This window comes from Salmo salar, chromosome ssa15 (genome assembly GCF_905237065.1).
Source record: "Salmo salar chromosome ssa15, Ssal_v3.1, whole genome shotgun sequence".
NCBI classification, from domain to species: Eukaryota; Metazoa; Chordata; class Actinopteri; order Salmoniformes; family Salmonidae; genus Salmo; species Salmo salar.
In genome coordinates this window covers 106,940,038-106,965,345 of record NC_059456.1, presented here as the reverse complement: position 1 = coordinate 106,965,345, position 25,308 = coordinate 106,940,038, and the positions used below count along the sequence as shown (strand labels likewise).

General features: G+C 45.4%; 1 protein-coding gene across 5 annotated transcripts in view; it reads right to left on the bottom strand.

The window, feature by feature from the left end:
- LOC106572955 (transcription factor E3) overlaps positions 1–25,308 on the bottom strand; it is a 74,445-nt gene that overhangs the window by 8,955 nt on the left and 40,182 nt on the right. For 2 of the 5 annotated variants that reach the window (XM_045696535.1, XM_045696537.1), the window contains 6 exons: positions 24,475–24,699; positions 19,023–19,118; positions 12,057–12,180; positions 4,367–4,423; positions 4,157–4,232; positions 935–1,103 (listed from right to left, as the gene is read on the bottom strand). In XM_045696535.1, the coding sequence (XP_045552491.1) occupies positions 935–1,103; positions 4,157–4,232; positions 4,367–4,423; positions 12,057–12,180; positions 19,023–19,118; positions 24,475–24,699 (747 nt within the window). The remainder of the gene's footprint in view (positions 1–934; positions 1,104–4,156; positions 4,233–4,366; positions 4,424–12,056; positions 12,181–19,022; positions 19,119–24,474; positions 24,700–25,308) is intronic. The other 3 variants (XM_045696538.1, XM_045696540.1, XM_045696539.1) reach the window with 3 other exon arrangements.

The following is a 25,308-nucleotide window of genomic DNA, read 5'->3' as shown; positions in this document are numbered from 1 at the left end:
CATACTGATTGACTACCAGCCTTCCTGGCAGCAGACTGATTGACTACCAGCCTTCCTGGCAGCATACTGATTGACTACCAGCCTTCCTGGCAGCAGACTGATTGACTACCAGCCTTCCATGCAGCATACTGATTGACTACCAGCCTTCCTGGCAGCAGACTGATTGACTACCAGCCTTCCATGCAGCATACTGATTGACTACCAGCCTTCCATGCAGCAGACTGATTGACTACCAGCCTAACTTGCAGCATACTGATTGACTACCAGCCTAACTTGCAGCATACTGATTGACTACCAGCCTTCCTGGCAGCATACTGATTGACTACCAGCCTTCATTGCAGCATACTGATTGACTACCAGCCTTCCATGCAGCATACTGATTGACTACCAGCCTTCCTGGCAGCATACTGATTGACTACCAGCCTTCCTGGCAGCATACTGATTGACTACCAGCCTTCCTGGCAGCAGACTGATTGACTACCAGCCTTCCTGGCAGCATACTGACTGACTACCAGCCTTCCTGGCAGCAGACTGATTGACTACCAGCCTTCCATGCAGCATACTGATTGACTACCAGCCTTCCATGCAGCATACTGATTGACTACCAGCCTTCCATGCAGCAGACTGATTGACTACCAGCCTTCCATGCAGCATACTGATTGACTACCAGCCTTCCATGCAGCATACTGATTGACTACCAGCCTTCCATGCAGCAGACTGATTGACTACCAGCCTTCCATGCAGCATACTGATTGACTACCAGCCTTCCATGCAGCATACTGATTGACTACCAGCCTTCCATGCAGCAGACTGATTGACTACCAGCCTTCCTGGCAGCAGACTGATTGACTACCAGCCTTCCTGGCAGCATACTGATTGACTACCAGCCTTCCTGGCAGCATACTGATTGCCTGTTTGACTGTATTGTCCTAACCTGTATGCGTAGCAGCAGGCTGCGGTTGCTGTGCTCCAGTTTCCTCTGTCTGGTCTGCACCTCCTTGGCTCTCTGCTGCTCCTTCTGCAGCCTCCTGATGTAGTCCACAGACGCCTTCAGGATGGTGCCCTTGTTCCAACGCGTCTCCCTGTCGCCGTAGCACGGGGGTCAGTGAGGAGAAAGTTTAACAGTTTAAGCATCTATAGGTAATCTATATAGGTTATTCAATCTACAGTCTGTCATGATTGAATAATCATGCACTTGAGAACGGCAAATGTGTTATCTGCTCTAATTAATTTCTATCCATAGGAACTCACAGGTCACTAGATTTGGGTATGGCTAAGTAAGGGTCAGGGTTCATTTCTGTCCATAGGGTTTAATGGAGATCGAATCCCTGAACTGACAAGGTAAAGATCTGTCATTCTGCCCCCTGAACAAGGCAGTTGTTCCTAGGCCGTCATTGAAAATAAGAATTTGTTCTTAACTGACTTGCCTAGTTAAATAAAGGTAAAAAAGTTTAATTCTTCCCAGAAGATCAATAGAGCTGCATTAGACAAAAAATAATTTCACACAAGCACTGATATTTAACCGTTCCTAAGAGGCCGAGTCTCCTTCTTCCCATTTTGTACAAACATCGTTCTTTACTGCTAGGCAGGACACTAGTGATACGGCCCACACACTTTTATTTCTCCCTTAAGGTGACCGGTCACTAGATTTGGGTTAGGGTTCATTTCATTTGGGTTAGGGTAACTGAGGGTTAGGGTTCATTTCATTTGGATTAGGGTAACTGAGGGTTAGGGTTCATTTCATTTGGGTTAGGGTAACTGAGGGTTAGGGTTCATTTCATTTGGATTAGGGTAACTGAGGGTTAGGGTTCATTTCATTTGGGTTAGGGTAACTGAGGGTTAGGGTTCATTTCATTTGGGTTAGGGTAACTGAGGGTTAGGGTTCATTTCATTTGGGTTAGGGTAACTGAGGGTTAGGGTTCATTTCATTTGGGTTAGGGTAACTGAGGGTTAGGGTTCATTTCATTTGGGTTAGGGTAACTGAGGGTTAGGGTTCATTTCATTTGGGTTAGGGTAACTGAGGGTCAGGGTTCATTTCATTTGGGTTAGGGTTAGGGTAACTGAGGGTCAGGGTTCATTTCATTTGGGTTAGGGTTAGGGTAACTGAGGGTTAGGGTTCATTTCATTTGGGTTAGGGTAACTGAGGGTTAGGGTTCATTTCATTTGGGTTAGGGTAACTGAGGGTTAGGGTTCATTTCATTTGGGTTAGGGTAACTGAGGGTTAGGGTTCATTTCATTTGGGTTAGGGTAACTGAGGGTTAGGGTTCATTTCATTTGGGTTAGGGTAACTGAGGGTTAGGGTTCATTTCATTTGGGTTAGGGTAACTGAGGGTTAGGGTTCATTTCATTTGGATTAGGGTAACTGAGGGTTAGGGTTCATTTCATTTGGGTTAGGGTAACTGAGGGTTAGGGTTCATTTCATTTGGGTTAGGGTAACTGAGGGTCAGGGTTCATTTCATTTGGGTTAGGGTAACTGAGGGTCAGGGTTCATTTCATTTGGGTTAGGGTTAGGGTAACTGAGGGTCAGGGTTCATTTCATTTGGGTTAGGGTTAGGGTAACTGAGGGTTAGGGTTCATTTCATTTGGGTTAGGGTAACTGAGGGTTAGGGTTCATTTCATTTGGGTTAGGGTAACTGAGGGTTAGGGTTCATTTCATTTGGGTTAGGGTAACTGAGGGTTAGGGTTCATTTCATTTGGGTTAGGGTAACTGAGGGTTAGGGTTCATTTCATTTGGTTTAGGGTAACTGAGGGTTAGGGTTCATTTCATTTGGGTTAGGGTAACTGAGGGTTAGGGTTCATTTCATTTGGATTAGGGTAACTGAGGGTTAGGGTTCATTTCATTTGGGTTAGGGTAACTGAGGGTTAGGGTTCATTTCATTTGGGTTAGGGTAACTGAGGGTTAGGGTTCATTTCATTTGGGTTAGGGTAACTGAGGGTTAGGGTTCATTTCATTTGGGTTAGGGTAACTGAGGGTTAGGGTTCATTTCATTTGGGTTAGGGTAACTGAGGGTTAGGGTTCATTTCATTTGGGTTAGGGTAACTGAGGGTTAGGGTTCATTTCATTTGGGTTAGGGTAACTGAGGGTTAGGGTTCATTTCATTTGGATTAGGGTAACTGAGGGTCAGGTTCATTTCATTTGGGTTAGGGTAACTGAGGGTTAGGGTTCATTTCATTTGGGTTAGGGTAACTGAGGGTTAGGGTTCATTTCATTTGGGTTAGGGTAACTGAGGGTTAGGGTTCATTTCATTTGGGTTAGGGTAACTGAGGGTTAGGGTTCATTTCATTTGGGTTAGGGTAACTGAGGGTTAGGGTTCATTTCATTTGGATTAGGGTAACTGAGGGTCAGGGTTCATTTCATTTGGGTTAGGGTAACTGAGGGTTAGGGTTCATTTCATTTGGGTTAGGGTAACTGAGGGTTAGGGTTCATTTCATTTGGGTTAGGGTAACTGAGGGTTAGGGTTCATTTCATTTGGGTTAGGGTAACTGAGGGTCAGGGTTCATTTCATTTGGGTTAGGGTAACTGAGGGTTCGGGTTCATTTCATTTGGGTTAGGGTAACTGAGGGTCAGGGTTCATTTCATTTGGGTTAGGGTTAGGGTAACTGAGGGTTAGGGTTCATTTCATTTGGGTTAGGGTAACTGAGGGTTAGGGTTCATTTCATTTGGGTTAGGGTAACTGAGGGTTAGGGTTCATTTCATTTGGGTTAGGGTAACTGAGGGTTAGGGTTCATTTCATTTGGGTTAGGGTAACTGAGGGTTAGGGTTCATTTCATTTGGATTAGGGTAACTGAGGGTCAGGGTTCATTTCATTTGGTTTAGGGTAACTGAGGGTTAGGGTTCATTTCATTTGGGTTAGGGTAACTGAGGGTTAGGGTTCATTTCATTTGGATTAGGGTAACTGAGGGTCAGGGTTCATTTCATTTGGGTTAGGGTAACTGAGGGTTAGGGTTCATTTCATTTGGGTTAGGGTAACTGAGGGTTAGGGTTCATTTCATTTGGGTTAGGGTAACTGAGGGTTAGGGTTCATTTCATTTGGGTTAGGGTAACTGAGGGTTAGGGTTCATTTCATTTGGGTTAGGGTAACTGAGGATTAGGGTTCATTTCATTTGGGTTAGGGTAACTGAGGGTTAGGGTTAATTTCTGTCCGTGGGAACTCACCGGTCACTAGATTTGGGGATGAGAGCTCCCAGTTCCTTGATGCGATCGTTGATGTTGAACCTCCTCCGTCTCTCAACTAGGAAGAACCATAACATGGTCAACATTATCACCCAAGCTACTGACGAAATGTTAGATGTAAAAAAAATATATATATATATATACTTTTAAAATATGGTATCCATTGGCAGTAAAGTATTAATCTATACTCACTCTGGTTATGATTGTCCTTTTTCTGTCGTTCCTTCATCATAGCTTTAGCCTCCACCACTAGAAGAGATATTTAATATTAGCAGTCAAGGACGAAGACAGCTTGAAGCATAAATACAAAGAGATATAAAAATAATTCATTCATTACTTTATGCATGTTTAGAATGTACAAAACACACTACAAGTCATAAGACGCATAACAGATGCTGCAGTACATATACTGAGTGTACAAAACATTAGGAACACCCCCACCCAGATTCACCTGGTCAGTCTATGCCAGAAAAAAGTGGAAAAAGGCCACACATCCAAAAGGAGCGCCCCTTGGATGAGCGAGGAATCTAATCGACTGGGTACCCTTCCCCAAACATCTCAAGGATGATCAATGGAGACAGGAAGCACCTGAGCTCAATTTCTAGTCTCATAGCAAAAGCTCTGAATACTTATGTAAATAACATATTCGTTTTTTTTTTTTTTTTAATACATTTGCAAACATTTATGGGGTATCACTTTGTCATTATGGGGTATTGTGTGTAGATTGATGAGGGAAAACATTAATTGAATCAATTTTAAAATAAGGCAGTAATGAACAAAATGTGGAAAAAGTTAACTAGTCTGAATACTTTTCCAAATGCAACCTTTGGTAACGTTATCAGAAAGCACAGCATTGATTTTCACTGCTACGCAGGCGATACACAATTTTACATTTCTGTGAGGACAGACGCTGGGAGACGGGAAGCAAGTACAGGGAGTAAACATTTTAATGAATAACGGACATGAACCGAATCGAGAACGGCGTCTGGACAAGGGAAACATAACGACATTAACGCAGACACGGGGAAGAAACTGAGGAAGTGACAGATATAGGGGAGGCAATCAATAAGGTAATAAGAGTCCAGGTGAGTCCCATGAAGCGCTGATGCGCGTAAGGATGGAGACAGGCGTGCGTAATGAAGGTCGCTGGCGCCCTCGAGAGCCAGAGACGGGGAGCGGGAGCAGGAATGACACATTTCTGTGTCACCAGAGGTATTTTAGCTCCATGGATAAATTATTAGACTTAAAATAGATTTAGATTTAAAATACTCGGATGGCTCACAACTTCCTCCAGCTAAATGAAGACAACACTGAGGTACTTATTGTTGGAGGCAAAGCACAGAGAGAGAGAGAGAGAATCTGGCCACATATTTTAATTCATGGGCAATAAAGATAAAACACCAGGTAAAAAAAAACATACGTGTTATTTTAGATTCTGAACTCAATTTCAAATCACACATTAGGAATGTGACAACAAATAGCTTTTTACCACCTGAGGAACATTGTCAAGGTTTCTCTCTCAGGCTGATACAGAGAGACTCATATTTTTATAACAAGCAGGCTTGACTACTGTAATGATGCTCTCCTGTCTGGTCTACCCAGGAAAGCCATTGGTCAACTGCAAAACATACAGAATGCTGCAGCACCAGGTACTGACCAAGACCAGATGGAGAGAACACATAACACTGGGTTTTAAGGTCTCGGCACTGGCTGTCTATGAGTTTTAGAATTAATTTTAAAGATTATTCTATTGTTTTTTTATAATCGATTGCGCACACAAATACATGTCAGACATGCTTTTTAAGTTATGTACCCAGTAGGTCCCTCAGGTCCTCTGGCCGTTTAACTATCCCAGCCTAGGACCAAGAGGCATGGAGAGAGCAGCCTTTTAACTATCCCAGCCTAGGACCAAGAGGCATGGAGAGAGCAGCCTTTTAACTATCCCAAAGCCTAGGACCAAGAGGCATGGAGAGACAGCCTTTTAACTATCCCAAAGCCCAGGACCAAGAGGCATGGAGAGAGCAGCCTTTTAACTATCCCAAAGCCCAGGACCAAGAGGCATGGAGAGACAGCCTTTTAACTATCCCAAAGCCTAGGACCAAGAGGCATGGAGAGAGCAGCCTTTTAACTATCCCAGCCCAGGACCAAGAGGCATGGAGAGAGCAGCCTTTTAACTATCCCAAAGCCCAGGACCAAGAGGCATGGAGAGACAGCCTTTTAACTATCCCAGCCCAGGACCAAGAGGCATGGAGAGAGCAGCCTTTTAACTATCCCAAAGCCCAGGACCAAGAGGCATGGAGAGACAGCCTTTTAACTATCCCAGCCCAGGACCAAGAGGCATGGAGAGACAGCCTTTTAACTATCCCAAAGCCCAGGACCAAGAGGCATGGAGAGAGCAGCCTTTTAACTATCCCAAAGCCTAGGACCAAGAGGCATGGAGAGAGCAGCCTTTTAACTATCCCAGCCCAGGACCAAGAGGCATGGAGAGACAGCCTTTTAACTATCCCAAAGCCCAGGACCAAGAGGCATGGAGAGAGCAGCCTTTTAACTATCCCAAAGCCCAGGACCAAGAGGCATGGAGAGAGCAGCCTTTTAACTATCCCAGCCCAGGACCAAGAGGCATGGAGAGACAGCCTTTTAACTATCCCAAAGCCCAGGACCAAGAGGCATGGAGAGAGCAGCCTTTTAACTATCCCAAAGCCCAGGACCAAGAGGCATGGAGAGAGCAGCCTTTTAACTATCCCAAAGCCCAGGACCAAGAGGCATGGAGAGAGCAGCCTTTTAACTATCCCAAAGCCCAGGACCAAGAGGCATGGAGAGAGCAGCCTTTTAACTATCCCAGCCCAGGACCAAGAGGCATGGAGAGAGCAGCCTTTTAACTATCCCAAAGCCCAGGACCAAGAGGCATGGAGAGAGCAGCCTTTTAACTATCCCAAAGCCCAGGACCAAGAGGCATGGAGAGACAGCCTTTTAACTATCCCAAAGCCCAGGACCAAGAGGCATGGAGAGAGCAGCCTTTTAACTATCCCAGCCTAGGACCAAGAGGCATGGAGAGAGCAGCCTTTTAACTATCCCAGCCTAGGACCAAGAGGCATGGAGAGAGCAGCCTTTTAACTATCCCAAAGCCTAGGACCAAGAGGCATGGAGAGAGCAGCCTTTTAACTATCCCAGCCTAGGACCAAGAGGCATGGAGAGAGCAGCCTTTTAACTATCCCAAAGCCCAGGACCAAGAGGCATGGAGAGACAGCCTTTTAACTATCCCAAAGCCCAGGACCAAGAGGCATGGAGAGAGCAGCCTTTTAACTATCCCAGCCTAGGACCAAGAGGCATGGAGAGAGCAGCCTTTTAACTATCCCAGCCTAGGACCAAGAGGCATGGAGAGAGCAGCCTTTTAACTATCCCAAAGCTCAGGACCAAGAGGCATGGAGAGAGCAGCCTTTTAACTATCCCAGCCTAGGACCAAGAGGCATGGAGAGAGCAGCCTTTTAACTATCCCAAAGCCCAGGACCAAGAGGCATGGAGAGAGCAGCCTTTTAACTATCCCAGCCTAGGACCAAGAGGCATGGAGAGAGCAGCCTTTTAACTATCCCAAAGCCCAGGACCAAGAGGCATGGAGAGAGCAGCCTTTTCACTATCCCAGCCCAGGACCAAGAGGCATGGAGAGAGCAGCCTTTTAACTATCCCAAAGCCCAGGACCAAGAGGCATGGAGAGAGCAGCCTTTTAACTATCCCAGCCTAGGACCAAGAGGCATGGAGAGAGCAGCCTTTTAACTATCCCAGCCTAGGACCAAGAGGCATGGAGAGAGCAGCCTTTTAACTATCCCAAAGCTCAGGACCAAGAGGCATGGAGAGAGCAGCCTTTTAACTATCCCAAAGCCCAGGACCAAGAGGCATGGAGAGAGCAGCCTTTTAACTATCCCAAAGCCTAGGACCAAGAGGCATGGAGAGAGCAGCCTTATGACTATCCCAGCCTAGGACCAAGAGGCATGGAGAGAGCAGCCTTTTAACTATCCCAGCCTAGAACCAAGAGGCATGGAGAGAGCAGCCTTTTAACTATCCCAAAGCCCAGGACCAAGAGGCATGGAGAGAGCAGCCTTTTAACTATCCCAAAGCCCAGGACCAAGAGGCATGGAGAGAGCAGCCTTTTAACTATCCCAAAGCCCAGGACCAAGAGGCATGGAGAGAGCAGCCTTATGACTATCCCAAAGCCCAGGACCAAGAGGCATGGAGAGAGCAGCCTTTTAACTATCCCAGCCCAGGACCAAGAGGCATGGAGAGAGCAGCCTTTTAACTATCCCAAAGCCTAGGACCAAGAGGCATGGAGAGAGCAGCCTTTTAACTATCCCAGCCTAGGACCAAGAGGCATGGAGAGAGCAGCCTTTTAACTATCCCAAAGCCCAGGACCAGGAGGCATGGAGAGAGCAGCCTTTTAAATATCCCAAAGCCCAGGACCAAGAGGCATGGAGAGAGCAGCCTTGTAACTATCCCAGCCCAGGACCAAGAGGCATGGAGAGACAGCCTTTTAACTATCCCAAAGCCCAGGACCAAGAGGCATGGAGAGAGCAGCCTTTTAACTATCCCAAAGCCTAGGACCAAGAGGCATGGAGAGAGCAGCCTTTTAACTATCCCAAAGCCCAGGACCAAGAGGCATGGAGAGAGCAGCCTTTTAACTATCCCAAAGCCCAGGACCAAGAGGCATGGAGAGACAGCCTTTAGTTACTATGCCCCCCAGCTTCTGGAATAGTCTGCCAGAGAACCTGAGAGGGGGATGAAACTGTGGACATATTTAAAATAGATCTTAAAACACACCTTTTTAACTTTGGTTTTCCTTTTTTATCCTCTTATGGTTTGTTGTGTAGTAAATATTTCATTTTCATTTATTTTTTCTTCCTGTAAAGCACATTGTCTGAAAAGCATTCCATGTCTGAAATGTGCTGTATAAATACAACTTGATTTGATGTTATGGAAAGAGCAGGTGTTCGTTCCTATTGTTTTGTACACTCAGTCTATATTACCAGAGATTAACTAGGAAGAGGGAATGACTGAGCGGAAGGCTGAGCCAGAGCTTCATATTGAGGAACATGACTATGGCTCTAAGGCTGAGCCAGAGCTTTATATTGAGGAACATGACTATGGCTCTAAGGCTGAGCCAGAGCTTTATATTGAGGAACATGACTATGGCTCTAAGGCTGAGCCAGAGCTTCATATTGAGGAACATGACTATGGCTCTAAGGCTGAGCCAGAGCTTTATATTGAGGAACATGACTATGGCTCTAAGGCTGAGCCAGAGCTTCATATTGAGGAACATGACTATGGCTCTAAGGCTGAGCCAGAGCTTTATATTGAGGAACATGACTATGGCTCTAAGGCTGAGCCAGAGCTTTATATTGAGGAACATGACTATGGCTCTAAGGCTGAGCCAGAGCTTTATATTGAGGAACATGACTATGGCTCTAAGGCTGAGCCAGAGCTTTATATTGAGGAACATGACTATGGCTCTAAGGCTGAGCCAGAGCTTTATATTGAGGAACATGACTATGGCTCTAAGGCTGAGCCAGAGCTTTATATTGAGGAACATGACTATGGCTCTAAGGCTGAGCCAGAGCTTCATATTGAGGAACATGACTATGGCTCTAAGGCTGAGCCAGAGCTTTATATTGAGGAACATGACTATGGCTCTAAGGCTGAGCCAGAGCTTTATATTGAGGAACATGACTATGGCTCTAAGGCTGAGCCAGAGCTTTATATTGAGGAACATGACTATGGCTCTAAGGCTGAGCCAGAGCTTTATATTGAGGAACATGACTATGGCTCTAAGGCTGAGCCAGAGCTTCATATTGAGGAACATGACTATGGCTCTAAGGCTGAGCCAGAGCTTTATATTGAGGAACATGACTATGGCTCTAAGGCTGAGCCAGAGCTTTATATTGAGGAACATGACTATGGCTCTAAGGCTGAGCCAGAGCTTTATATTAAGGAACATGACTATGGCTCTAAGGCTGAGCCAGAGCTTTATATTGAGGAACATGACTATGGCTCTAAGGCTGAGCCAGAGCTTTATATTGAGGAACATGACTATGGCTCTAAGGCTGAGCCAGAGCTTTATATTGAGGAACATGACTATGGCTCTAAGGCTGAGCCAGAGCTTTATATTGAGGAACATGACTATGGCTCTAAGGCTGAGCCAGAGCTTTATATTGAGGAACATGACTATGGCTCTAAGGCTGAGCCAGAGCTTTATATTGAGGAACATGACTATGGCTCTAAGGCTGAGCCAGAGCTTTATATTGAGGAACATGACTATGGCTCTAAGGCTGAGCCAGAGCTTTATATTGAGGAACATGACTATGGCTCTAAGGCTGAGCCAGAGCTTTATATTGAGGAACATGACTATGGCTCTAAGGCTGAGCCAGAGCTTTATATTGAGGAACATGACTATGGCTCTAAGGCTGAGCCAGAGCTTTATATTGAGGAACATGACTATGGCTCTAAGGCTGAGCCAGAGCTTTATATTGAGGAACATGACTATGGCTCTAAGGCTGAGCCAGAGCTTTATATTGAGGAACATGACTATGGCTCTAAGGCTGAGCCAGAGCTTTATATTGAGGAACATGACTATGGCTCTAAGGCTGAGCCAGAGCTTTATATTGAGGAACATGACTATGGCTCTAAGGCTGAGCCAGAGCTTTATATTGAGGAACATGACTATGGCTCTAAGGCTGAGCCAGAGCTTTATATTGAGGAACATGACTATGGCTCTAAGGCTGAGCCAGAGCTTTATATTGAGGAACATGACTATGGCTCTAAGGCTGAGCCAGAGCTTCATATTGAGGAACATGACTATGGCTCTAAGGCTGAGCCAGAGCTTTATATTGAGGAACATGACTATGGCTCTAAGGCTGAGACAGAGCTTTATATTGAGGAACATGACTATGGCTCTAAGGCTGAGCCAGAGCTTAATATTGAGGAACATGACTATGGCTCTAAGGCTGAGCCAGAGCTTTATATTGAGGAACATGACTATGGCTCTAAGGCTGAGCCAGAGCTTTATATTGAGGAACATGACTATGGCTCTAAGGCTGAGCCAGAGCTTTATATTGAGGAACATGACTATGGCTCTAAGGCTGAGCCAGAGCTTCATATTGAGGAACATGACTATGGCTCTAAGGCTGAGCCAGAGCTTTATATTGAGGAACATGACTATGGCTCTAAGGCTGAGCCAGAGCTTCATATTGAGGAACATGACTATGGCTCTAAGGCTGAGCCAGAGCTTCATATTGAGGAACATGACTATGGCTCTAAGGCTGAGCCAGAGCTTTATATTGAGGAACATGACTATGGCTCTAAGGCTGAGCCAGAGCTTTATATTGAGGAACATGACTATGGCTCTAAGGCTGAGCCAGAGCTTCATATTGAGGAACATGACTATGGCTCTAAGGCTGAGCCAGAGCTTCATATTGAGAAGCATATAGACGAGGACTGACGGTTCTGGTTGTGACTGACTGACTGGACAGGGGAAGTCTGGGTGAGCAATGCTGAGTAAGAACTTTAAAGAGAGAATGAGTGAGAGAAAAGAGAGAGAGAGAGAGAGAGAGAGAGAGAGAGAATGAGAGCGAGAGAGCAAAATGGGGGAGGGAGAGAGATACAGAAAGACAGAAACAGAGCAAGAGACAGAGTAAGAGAGAGATAGACAGTAAGAGAGAGAGACAGAGTAAGAGAGAGACAGCCAGAAAGTTGAGAGACAGGGAGAGAGAGAGAGAGACAGTTAAGAAACAGCTAGAGATTGAGTGTGATTTAGAGACCAGGCAGACAAGAGAAAGATAGAGATATGAGCGAGAGGTGGTACTGAAGGATAAAAGTGACTGAGAGAGGAACTCTTTACCGGTACCGGTTAACTCAGTCTTGATGGTGTGCAAGTCAGCAGGACAGGAGTTAGAGACAGTGATGGTAGGAGCAACCATCCCTCCACTGCTGTACACATCCAGCATGTTCCTTGACACTGGCAGCTGCATACACACAACAACAACAACAACATTCATAAGGTGTAAACAACAACAACAACAACATTCATAAGGTGTAAACAACAACAACAACAACATTCATAAGGTGTAAACAACAACAACAACATTCATAAGGTGTAAACAACAACAACAACATTCATAAGGTGTAAACAACAACAACAACATTCATAAGGTGTAAACAACAACAACAACAACATTCATAAGGTGTAAACAACAACAACAACAACATTCATAAGGTGTAAACAACAACGACAACATTCATAAGGTGTAAACAACAACAACAACAACATTCATAAGGTGTAAACAACAACAACAACATTCATAAGGTGTAAACAACAACAACAACATTCATAAGGTGTAAACAACAACAACAACAACAACAACAACATTCATAAGGTGTAAACAACAACAACAACAACATTCATAAGGTGTAAACAACAACAACAACATTCATAAGGTGTAAACAACAACAACAACAACATTCATAAGGTGTAAACAACAACAACAACAACATTCATAAGGTGTAAACAACAACAACATTCATAAGGTGTAAACAACAACAACATTCATAAGGTGTAAACAACAACAACAACAACAACAACAACATTCATAAGGTGTAAACAACAACAACAACAACATTCATAAGGTGTAAACAACAACAACAACATTCATAAGGTGTAAACAACAACAATAACAACATTCATAAGGTGTAAACAACAACAACAACAACATTCATAAGGTGTAAACAACAACAACAACAACAACATTCATAAGGTGTAAACAACAACAACATTCATAAGGTGTAAACAACAACAACATTCATAAGGTGTAAACAACAACAACATTCATAAGGTGTAAACAACAACGACAACATTCATAAGGTGTAAACAACAACAACATTCATAAGGTGTAAACAACAACAACAACATTCATAAGGTGTAAACAACAACAACAACAACAACAAGATACAACAGCTTTCAGAGGTCATCAACAACTTCCCAAATGTAGTACTAGGTCTACTTCCTCCCTCATCCAACCAGAACCAGAACCAGAATGTGCTTTGATGTCAGAAGTCTAGAAGTCTCAACAAATGAAAACGTAACTCCAGTGATAACTTCCCTGGAAACGTTGATCATGTGAATTCCAAACTCTGTCTAATGTCTACATATCAGACAATGTGTTCGGGTTACAAAATTCTGTTAACTTTCCCCAAATTCCAAATGGTTCTGCAGAAATCCTGGTCGGAAAATAGATTCCTGGAATCAGGAGGGAATAAAGAGGAAATCTGGAACCATCCAACCAGGAACATGGTAACTTATCCCTCTCACCTCTCTCTCTGCCCAGTAAATCAAATAGATAATGTACATTATATTCATCCCAAAAACAGCACAACCAAAAGCAAGTATACATCACTAAATGTACAAACAAAATAAAGAGTAAAGCTGAAAAAGACAGAAGGAAAATCCCCCCCAAAACGATGAAATACCTGACTAAACTCAAATCACAATGCCAACAATACCAACCAACCAACAAGTCATAAAAACGGAAGTCCATGGATGGACATGACACAAATCTTTAAATAGACATATGCGTCTTTAAAGCTCCTTCCTCTTTGCCCATTGTCCCTACCGTGGCCATGCTTTACAAAGTATTAACATATCACAGAAAAACATTCAAATGAATCAAAACAGGAAACATAGCAAGCCGGCGTTTTAATATATACTACGCCATTCAGCAGACACATTTATCCTAAGCGACTTACAGTCATGCGTTTGTACATTTTAACCCCACATTTCCCGATGTTAGAGGGGTGGTGTTGGATACGATGAATATTAAGTTGAACAACGGTGAAGTGTCCTTTTAACGGGGCACCGTGCAGAGTGTGCTAACGGTTTAACGGGCACCGTGCAGTGTGCTAACGGGCACCGTGCAGAGTGTGCTAACGGTTTAACGGGCACCGTGCAGTGTGCTAACGGGCACCGTGCAGAGTGTGCTAACGGTTTAACGGGCACCGTGCAGTGTGCTAACGGGGCACCGTGCAGAGTGTGCTAACGGTTTAACGAGCACCGTGCAGTGTGCTAACGGGCACCGTGCAGAGTGTGCTAACGGTTTAACGGGCACCGTGCAGTGTGCTAACGGGCACCGTGCAGAGTGTGCTAACGGTTTAACGGGGCACCGTGCAGAGTGTGCTAACGGTTTAACGGGCACCGTGCAGTGTGCTAACGGGCACCGTGCAGAGTGTGCTAACGGTTTAATGGGGCACCGTGCAGAGTGTGCTAACGGTTTAACGAGCACCGTGCAGAGTGTGCTAACGGTTTAACGGGCACCGTGCAGTGTGTGCTAACGGTTTAACGGGGCACCGTGCAGAGTGTGCTAACGGTTTAACGGGCACCGTGCAGAGTGTGCTAACGGTTTAACGGGGCACCGTGCAGAGTGTGCTAACGGTTTAACGGGCACCGTGCAGAGTGTGCTAACGGTTTAACGGGGCACCGTGCAGAGTGTGCTAACGGTTTAACGGGCACCGTGCAGAGTGTGCTAACGGTTTAACGGGGCACCGTGCAGAGTGTGCTAACGGTTTAACGGGCACCGTGCAGAGTGTGCTAACGGTTTAACGGGGCACCGTGCAGAGTGTGCTAACGGTTTAACGGGCACCGTGCAGAGTGTGCTAACGGTTTAACGGGGCACCGTGCAGAGTGTGCTAACGGTTTAACGGGCACCGTGCAGAGTGTGCTAACGGTTTAACGGGGCACCGTGCAGAGTGTGCTAACGGTTTAACGGGCACCGTGCAGAGTGTGCTAACGGTTTAACGGGGCACCGTGCAGAGTGTGCTAACGGTTTAACGGGCACCGTGCAGAGTGTGCTAACGGTTTAACGGGCACCGTGCAGAGTGTGCTAACGGTTTAACGGGCACCGTGCAGAGTGTGCTAACGGTTTAACGGGGCACCGTGCAGAGTGTGCTAACGGTTTAACGGGCACCGTGCAGAGTGTGCTAACGGTTTAACGGGCACCGTGCAGAGTGTGCTAACGGTTTAACAGGCACCAAATCTCAACAGTCAATATGACCAACACCATCTACTATTCACAACAGGATCAATAGAATACAGTAATAACCACGTTGGTTAGAATGTCTATATCTCAGTTTCATTAACAGAATACAGTAATAAACAAGCTGTTAGAATGTCTACATCTCAGTTTCATTAACAACAGAATACAGTAATAAACAAGCTGTTAGAATGTCTATATCTCAGTTTCATTAACAACAGAATACAGTAATAAACAAGCTGTTAGAATGTCTATATCTCAGTTTCATTAACAACAGAATACAGTAATAAACAAGCTGTTAGAATGTCTATATCTCAGTTTCATTAACAACAGAATACAGTAATAACCACGTTGGTTAGAATGTCTATATCTCAGTTTCATTAACAACAGAATACAGTAATAAACAAGCTGTTAGAATGTCTATATCTCAGTTTCATTAACAACAGAATACAGTAATAAACAAGCTGTTAGAATGTCTATATCTCAGTTTCATTAACAACAGAATACAGTAATAAATAAGCTGTTAGCATGTCTACATCTCAGTTTCATTAACAACAGAATACAGTAATAAACAAGCTGTTAGAATGTCTACATCTCAGTTTCATTAACAGAATACAGTAATAAACAAGCTGTTAGAATGTCTATATCTCAGTTTCATTAACAACAGAATACAGTAATAAATAAGCTGTTAGAATGTCTATATCTCAGTTTCATTAACAACAGAATACAGTAATAAACAAGCTGTTAGAATGTCTATATCTCAGTTTCATTAACAACAGAATACAGTAATAAACAAGCTGTTAGCATGTCTATATCTCAGTTTCATTAACAACAGAATACAGTAATAAACAAGCTGTTAGAATGTCTATATCTCAGTTTCTTTAACAACAGAATACAGTAATAAACCCTTTGTTAGCATGTCTATGTCTCAGTTTCATTAACAACAGAATACAGTAATAAACAAGCTGTTAGCATGTCTATGTCTCAGTTTCATTAATAGAATACAGTAATAAACAAGCTGTTAGCATGTCTATGTCTCAGTTTCATTAAAAGAATACAGTAATAATATGTTATTAGCATGTCTACATCTCAGTTTCAAGTTAAGCTAGACCCCCGTAGACAGCCCCAATGTAAAAATCAATTCAGTGAGAACGTAAAACCTAAGCCAAATCCAAACAAACTAAAAAAAAAAAAAAAAACTCTTATCTCATCTAACTACAAACAAATTCCACAGAACGACAATATTTAGTTTACCTCGATCATCTTATTTATTTTGTTATCATCATGCTGCTGCTGCTGCTGCAGAACAACCAGAATCCTCATCTTTCTCCTGCCAAACCACACTGCTCTCACACTCAACCGCTTCCCCTTTCTCTCAGAACAGGCAGTTAAGAAATGGGGAAACATGTTCAGGAGAAGAAAAACACCACCTCTCCTCTCTTTCTCTCCAGGCCACTGTTAGCTAACCTTTAGTCTTCTTAGTTGGCTAACTCTCTCCACATTCTTCACAGTTAAGCTATCAGCATTCTACACCCAGGCAGCCCTCCCTCCCTCCCTCCCTCCCTCCCTCCCTCCCTCCCTCCCTCCCTCCCTCCCTCCCTCCCTCCCTCCCTCCCTCCCTCCCTCCCACCCTATCCTCCAGCACCATGCTGACCCCACCCTAGCCTGCTGTAACCCCGGCCTGCTCTGGCCCTGTTCTGGCTACTGTTAGCCATCTGTCACAAGTGTGTTTACTCTCACAGCCAGACTGGATTCCACTGTCTCGGATTAGACATTCAACTGCCCTGCTCCAAAAAAACTACCAAATACCCCTCTCCCCCCCAAAAAAAAACCCCCATCAATGATTGACAAATAGAGACACAGCTATCGATGTGTTGATCAGCCAATAACAGCGAGGGTCAACTTTCAGTGAAGATGGAAGAGGATTCCATTATTAACTGCTTGCTGCGATAGCAATCTACAGAAAGGCATACTATGTGTGTCTCACTTGAAGAAGCGGGCTAACAGATGATTCATTCATCTCTAGGAGTTGTTGGGATGAAATTTTGCTACGTACCGTGTTGGCTAACTGTAGTCCAGAGTCCCATCAACTTACAGAAGGCTACGTACCGTGTTGGCTAACTGTAGTCCAGAGTCCCATCAACTTACAGAAGGCTACGTACCGTGTTGGCTAACTGTAGTCCAGAGTCCCATCAACTTACAGAAGGCTACGTACCGTGTTGGCTAACTGTAGTCCAGAGTCCATCAACTTACAGAAGGCTACGTACCGTGTTGGCTAACTGTAGTCCAGAGTCCATCAACTTACAGAAGGCTACGTACCGTGTTGGCTAACTGTAGTCCAGAGTCCCATCAACTTACAGAAGGCTGCGTACCGTGTTGGCTAACTGTAGTCCAGAGTCCCATCAACTTACAGAAGGCTACGTACCGTGTTGGCTAACTGTAGTCCAGAGTCCATCAACTTACAGAAGGCTGCGTACCGTGTTGGCTAACTGTAGTCCAGAGTCCCATCAACTTACAGAAGGCTACGTACCGTGTTGGCTAACTGTAGTCCAGAGTCCATGAACTTACAGAAGGCTACGTACCGTGTTGGCTAACTGTAGTCCAGAGTCCCATCAACTTACAGAAGGCTACGTACCGTGTTGGCTAACTGTAGTCCAGAGTCCATCAACTTACAGAAGGCTACGTACCGTGTTGGCTAACTGTAGTCCAGAGTCCCATCAACTTACAGAAGGCTACGTACCGTGTTGGCTAACTGTAGTCCAGAGTCCATCAACTTACAGAAGGCTACGTACCGTGTTGGCTAACTGTAGTCCAGAGTCCATCAACTTACAGAAGGCTACGTACCGTGTTGGCTAACTGTAGTCCAGAGTCCCATCAACTTACAGAAGGCTGCGTACCGTGTTGGCTAACTGTAGTCCAGAGTCCATCAACTTACAGAAGGCTACGTACCGTGTTGGCTAACTGTAGTCCAGAGTCCATCAACTTACAGAAGGCTACGTACCGTGTTGGCTAACTGTAGTCCAGGGTCCATCAACTTACAGAAGGCTACGTACCGTGTTGGCTAACTGTAGTCCAGAGTCCATCAACTTACAGAAGGCTGCGTACCGTGTTGGCTAACTGTAGTCCAGAATCCATCAACTTACAGAAGGCTACGTACCGTGTTGGCTAACTGTAGTCCAGAGTACCATCAACTTACAGAAGGCTACGTACCGTGTTGGCTAACTGTAGTCCAGAGTCCATCAACTTACAGAAGGCTACGTACCGTGTTGGCTAACTGTAGTCCAGAGTCCATCAACTTACAGAAGGCTGCGTACCGTGTTGGCTAACTGTAGTCCAGAGTCCCATCAACTTACAGAAGGCTACGTACCGTGTTGGCTAACTGTAGTCCAGAGTCCATCAACTTACAGAAGGCTACGTACCGTGTTGGCTAACTGTAGTCCAGAGTCCATCAACTTACAGAAGGCTGCGTACCGTGTTGGCTAACTGTAGTCCAGAGTCCATCAACTTACAGAAGGCTACGTACCGTGTTGGCTAACTGTAGTCCAGAGTCCATCAACTTACAGAAGGCTGCGTACCGTGTTGGCTAACTGTAGTCCAGAGTCCATCAACTTACAGAAGGCTACGTACCTTGTTGGCTAACTGTAGTCCAGAGTCCCATCAACTTACAGAAGGCTACGTACCGTGTTGGCTAACTGTAGTCCAGAGTCCATCAACTTACAGAAGGCTACGTACCGTGTTGGCTAACTGTAGTCCAGAGTCCCATCAACTTACAGAAGGCTACGTACCGTGTTGGCTAACTGTAGTCCAGAGTCCATCAACTGAAAGAACTCATTGTTGAGACCGGATTCAAGACTGATGATGCCATCGATCACATCTTCCATCTGAAAGACAAACAGCTCTGGGGTCAGTAGAGGAAGAGATTTTATATATATATATATATATATATATATATATATATATATTATATATTATATATTATATATCTGTGTGTGTATATATACACACACAGATACACTACCGTTCAAAAGTTTGGGGTCACTGAGAAATGACCTTGTTTTTTAAAGAAAAGCACATTTTTTGTCCATTAAAATCACATCAAATTGATCAGAAATACAGTGTAGACATTGTTAATGTTGTAAATGACTATTGTAGCTGGAAATGGGCGATTTTTTATGGAATATCTACATAGGTGTACAGAGGCCCATTATCAGCAACCATCACTCCTGTGTTCCAATGGCACGTTGTGTTAGCTAATCCAAGTTTATCGTTTTAAAAGGCTAATTGATCATTAGAAAACCCTTTTTCAATTATGTTAGCACAGCTGAAAACTGTTGTTCCGATTAAAGAAGCAATAAAACTGGCCTTCTTTAGACTAGTTGAGTATCTGGAGCATCAGCATTTGTGGGTTCGATTACAGGCTCAAAATGTCCAGAAACGTCCTTTCTTCCGAAACTCGTCAGTCTATTCTTGTTCTGAGAAATGACGGCAATTCCATGCGAGAAATTGCTAAGAAACTGAAGATCTCATACAACTCTGTGTACTACTCCCTTCACAAAACAGCGCAAACTGGCTCTAACCAGAATAGAAAGAGGAGTGGGAGGCCCCGGTGCACAACTGAGCAAGAGGACAAGTACATTAGAGTGTCTAGTTTGAGAAACAGACGCCTCACAAGTCCTCAACTGGCAGCTTCATTAAATAGTACCCGCAAAACACCAGTCTCAACGTCAACAGTGAAGGGTTGACTCCGGGATGCTGGCCTTCTCCCTGGTCTCCCTGATACCTGGTCTCCCTGGTACCTGGTCTCTCTGATACCTGGTACATTCTCTCCCTGGTCTCCCTGGTACCTGGTCTCTCTGATACCTGGTACATTCTCTCCCTGGTCTCCCTGGTACCTGGTCTCTCTGATACCTGGTTTCCCTGATACCTGGTACATTCTCTCCCTGGTCTCCCTGATACCTGGTCTCCCTGGTACATTCTCTTCCTGGTACATTCTCTCCCTGGTCTCTCTGATACCTGGTTTCCCTAATACCTGGTACATTCTCTCCCTGGTCTCCCTGATACCTGGTCTCCCTGATACCTGGTCTCCCTGATACCTGGTCTCCCTGGTACCTGGTCTCCCTGGTACCTGGTACATTCTCTCTCTGGTCTCCCTGGTACCTGGTCTCCCTGGTACCTGGTCTCCCTGGTACCTGGTCTCTCTGATACCTGGTACATTCTCTCTCTGGTCTCCCTGGTACCTGGTCTCCCTGGTACCTGGTCTCTCTGATACCTGGTACATTCTCTCTCTGGTCTCCCTGGTACCTGGTCTCTCTGATACCTGGTTTCCCTGATACCTGGTACATTCTCTCCCTGGTCTCCCTGATACCTGGTCTCCCTGGTACATTCTCTTCCTGGTACATTCTCTCCCTGGTCTCTCTGATACCTGGTTTCCCTAATACCTGGTACATTCTCTCTCTGGTCTCCCTGGTACCTGGTCTCCCTGGTACCTGGTCTCCCTGGTACCTGGTCTCCCTGGTACCTGGTACATTCTCTCTCTGGTCTCCCTGATACCTGGTCTCCCTGGTACCTGGTCTCTCTGATACCTGGTACATTCTCTCTCTGGTCTCCCTGGTACCTGGTCTCCCTGGTACCTGGTCTCTCTGATACCTGGTACATTCTCTCTCTGGTCTCCCTGGTACCTGGTCTCCCTGGTACCTGGTCTCTCTGATACCTGGTACATTCTCTCTCTGGTCTCCCTGGTACCTGGTCTCCCTGGTACCTGGTCTCCCTGGTACCTGGTACATTCTCTCTCTGGTCTCCCTGGTACCTGGTCTCCCTGGTACCTGGTCTCCCTGGTACCTGGTCTCCCTGGTACATTCTCTTCCTGGTACATTCTCTCCCTGGTCTCCCTGGTACCTGGTCTCTCTGATACCTGGTACATTCTCTCCCTGGTCTCCCTGGTACCTGGTCTCCCTGATACCTGGTCTCCCTGGTACATTCTCTTCCTGGTACATTCTCTCCCTGGTCTCCCTGATACCTGGTCTCCCTGGTACATTCTCTTCCTGGTACATTCTCTCCCTGGTCTCCCTGGTCCTGGTCTCCCTGGTCTCCCTGGTACCTGGTCTCCCTGGTACCTGGTACATTCTCTCCCTGGTCTCCCTGATACCTGGTCTCCCTGGTACCTGGTACATTCTCTCCCTGGTCTCCCTGATACCTGGTCTCCCTGGTACCTGGTCTCCCTGATACATACATTTACATTTAAGTCATTTAGCAGACGCTCTTATCCAGAGCGACTTACAAATTGGTGGATTCACCTTATAATATCCAGTGGAACAACCACTTTACAATAGTGCATCTAAATCTTTTAAGGGGGGGGGGGTTAGAAGGATTACTTTATCCTATCCTAGGTATTCCTTAAAGAGGTGGGGTTTCAGGTGTCTCCGGAAGGTGGTGATTGACTCTGCTGTCCTGGCGTCGTGAGGGAGCTTGTTCCACCATTGGGGTGCCAGAGCAGCGAACAGTTTTGACTGGGCTGAGCGGGAACTGTGCTTCCTCAGAGGTAGGGGGGCCAGCAGGCCAGAGGTGGATGAACGGAGTGCCCTTGTTTGGGTGTAGGGCCTGATCAGAGCCTGAAGGTACGGAGGTGCCGTTCCCCTCACAGCTCCGTAGGCAAGCACCATGGTCTTGTAGCGGATGCGAGCTTCGACTGGAAGCCAGTGGAGAGAGCGGAGGAGCGGGGTGACACTCCCAGATACCTGGTCTCCCTGATACCTGGTCTCCATGGTACATTCTCTCCCTGGTCTCCCTGGTACATTCTCTCCCTGGTACATTCTCTCCCTGGTACATTCTCTCTCTAGTCTCCCTGATTCCTGGTCTCCCTGATTCCTGGTCTCCCTGGTACATTCTCTCCCTGGTCTCCCTGGTACATTCTCTCCCTGGTCTCCCTGGTACATTCTCTCCCTGGTCTCCCTGGTACATTCTCTCCCTGGTACATTCTCTCCCTGGTCTCCCTGGTACATTCTCTCCCTGGTACATTCTCTCCCTGGTCTCCCTGGTACATTCTCTCCCTGGTACATTCTCTCTCTAGTCTCCCTGGTACATTCTCTCCCTGGTCTCCCTGATACCTGGTCTCCCTGATTCCTGGTCTCCCTGGTACATTCTCTCCCTGGTCTCCCTGGTACATTCTCTCCCTGGTACATTCTCTCCCTGGTACATTCTCTCCCTGGTACATTCTCTCCCTGGTACATCCTGGTACATTCTCTCCCTGGTACATCCTGGTACATTCTCTCCCTGGTACATTCTCTCTCTAGTCTCCCTGGTACCTGGTCTCCCCAGCACCTTGGTCAGACATACAGCCAGACTGAGATAGCGTGTTAGACCGGATTAGTCAGGGTGAGACAGGGTGAGTCATACATAGAAAACCTCACTAAAACACGCCACACAGCACTTTATGAATAAGGCACAAATTCACAAGCCATGAACTATTCTACGACATGGCTTGTTCAGGTTCTTTCCTTCCTTCCTGAAATTCAACCGCTCATTATTGTCTGAGTAAGACCTTTTTTGACACACTGACTTTAAATTCCAGTCAAATTACATTTTAATACAACTTTTTTCATCCCCTCAGGGGCAAATTCATTCGATTTTACTCCAGAAGTAAAAAAAACAAAAGCTTGAATCTGCTATGTAATGTGTTTGCCCCTCAGTTAATTCAGGATGAATACAGACCAACAGACAGCGGAGTAAACCTTTAACTAAAGTCTCTGTGGTGTGAAGTGTGCAGAGGTCATTAGCCTAGAACTGTTGTATTTGACAGATACATTTTGTACTGAATACACATAGCAAGGTGCAGGAGACAGGAGACAGACCAGCCCCAGTCAGACAGACCCACAGGCAGCTAGACAGACAGGCAGGCAGGCAGACAGACAGACAGACAGACAGACAGACAGACAGACAGACAGACAGACAGACAGACAGACAGACAGACAGACAGACAGACAGACAGACAGACAGACAGACAGACAGACAGACAGACAGACAGACAGACAGACAGACAGACAGACAGGCAGACAGGCTAATGTGGAACCAAACACACTGAGCCACATAGCAAGGTGCAGGAGACAGACCCAGTCAGACAGACAGACAGACAGACAGACAGACAGACAGACAGACAGACAGACAGACAGACAGACAGACAGACAGACAGACACTGAGCCACAGAGAAAGGTAGAAGAGACAGACCCGCCCTACCGTGAGACTTGTCTACAACAACATGCTATTGTTATTACAGGGGGAACGAACTACTGTTGAATTTTAAAGGAACTGAAAGACCAAGACAGTGTGTGTATATATATATATATATATATATATATATATATATATATATACCATGGAACACACAAGATGTGGCTAAAATGAATATTTTACAGATGGAGGACATTCTAGACAGAGTTGCAGTATGTCTAGTTTGATAGAATAAAGTTTGATTATTTAGGTCATGGCGTGTTGAAAGAATGTGGTGTCAGTTGACGAGTATACAACATTATAGAAATGTATTGCATAAAAACAGAGGTGATTGTCATGTAGAATAGAACAGAGGTTCTCTAACGTTTTGGGGCCAGGGAAACCTTTATGTGATAGCAAAATTCATCAGGGACCCCCTCTCCTCTCCTCTCCTCCCCCTCATAACAGGAACACAACTGGAGTTAAATAAAATTAAAAATATATATATATAACATACAAGGACTTTTACTATGACTTCGACCGCGCGTGGACGGAAAAAACAAGTCTCGGGCCCTGAGAAGGAGCATTTTAAAGTCCCGCCTCTTGGCATCGAAGAGAAAATGTAGCACATTTCTACACATTTTGTCATGGGGCAGAGAGATTTTTTTTTAGTTGTTGTTGCAGCTTTAAAGCTAATATCCTGCATTTCTACACATTTTGTCATGGGGCAGAGAGAACATTTAGAAGATTTAATTACAGTACATTTATGTTATCAAAAAATAAATAAATGAAGAAAATTGGGGAATACACGTTTTGAGCTGAAAATGGATAATTGTTGGAGTATTGTAGATACCGATATCCCAGTGAGCCTCCACGCCCATGTTGCCTAGGGTTAAGATCCTACACTGTAGATTCATAATATTACATTACACTCCATACAACTTATTTCACGAATTCCTTGACCAAAATTACTTTAATCTATTATTGTTCGTACTGTTCAGGAGAGATCTGGCCCACAAACCCACTGCAGTATACCTCCTCTTTGTTGGAGCTCAGGCTGAGCACGGCCAGTGGGCTGCTGGGAGTGCTGTTGGCTGCAGGCTGGAGCTCGGGGGCGGATCCGGAGTGAGGTGAGGGGGAGGTGCCCAGCGTCTGACTGGTCAGTTTGTTCCCCTCGGTGGAGGAGAGGTAGTGTTTAACCTGCTGTCTCTGGGAGGCATGGATGTGGTATTTAGTGGGGTTCTCCAAGTTGGTCTGAACCTAGAGGAGAGAGAGAGAGAGAGAGAGAGAGAGAGAGAGAGAGACAGAGAGAGAGACAGAGAGAGAGAGAGAGAGACAGAGAGAGAGACAGAGAGAGAGAGAGAGAGACAGAGAGAGAGAGAGAGAGACAGAGAGAGAGACAGAGAGAGAGAGAGAGACAGAGAGAGAGACAGAGAGAGAGAGAGAGAGACAGAGAGAGAGACAGAGAGAGAGAGAGAGAGACAGAGAGAGAGACAGAGAGAGAGAGAGAGAGACAGAGAGAGAGACAGAGAGAGAGAGAGAGAGAGAGAGAGAGAGAGAGAGAGAGAGAGAGAGAGAGAGAGAGAGAGAGAGAGAGAGGGGAGAGTGGAGAGAGAAAGAGGGAGAGATGGGAAGGTAAGTCAATTAGGAAAGGCAGATATAATGTGGTTATAATGCACTGTAAGACCTGTCATCAACATGTACGTCCTCCTGATAAATGTAATACAGTATCTGCAACAACTCCCACTTCGATATAAAACGTTTGTGATCAAAAGCAAAATCAGTCCTCCCTAAACCCAGCCTCCCCAAGACCAGCCCTCCCCAAGACCAGCCCTCCTCAAGACCAGCCCTTCTCAAGACCAGCCCTCC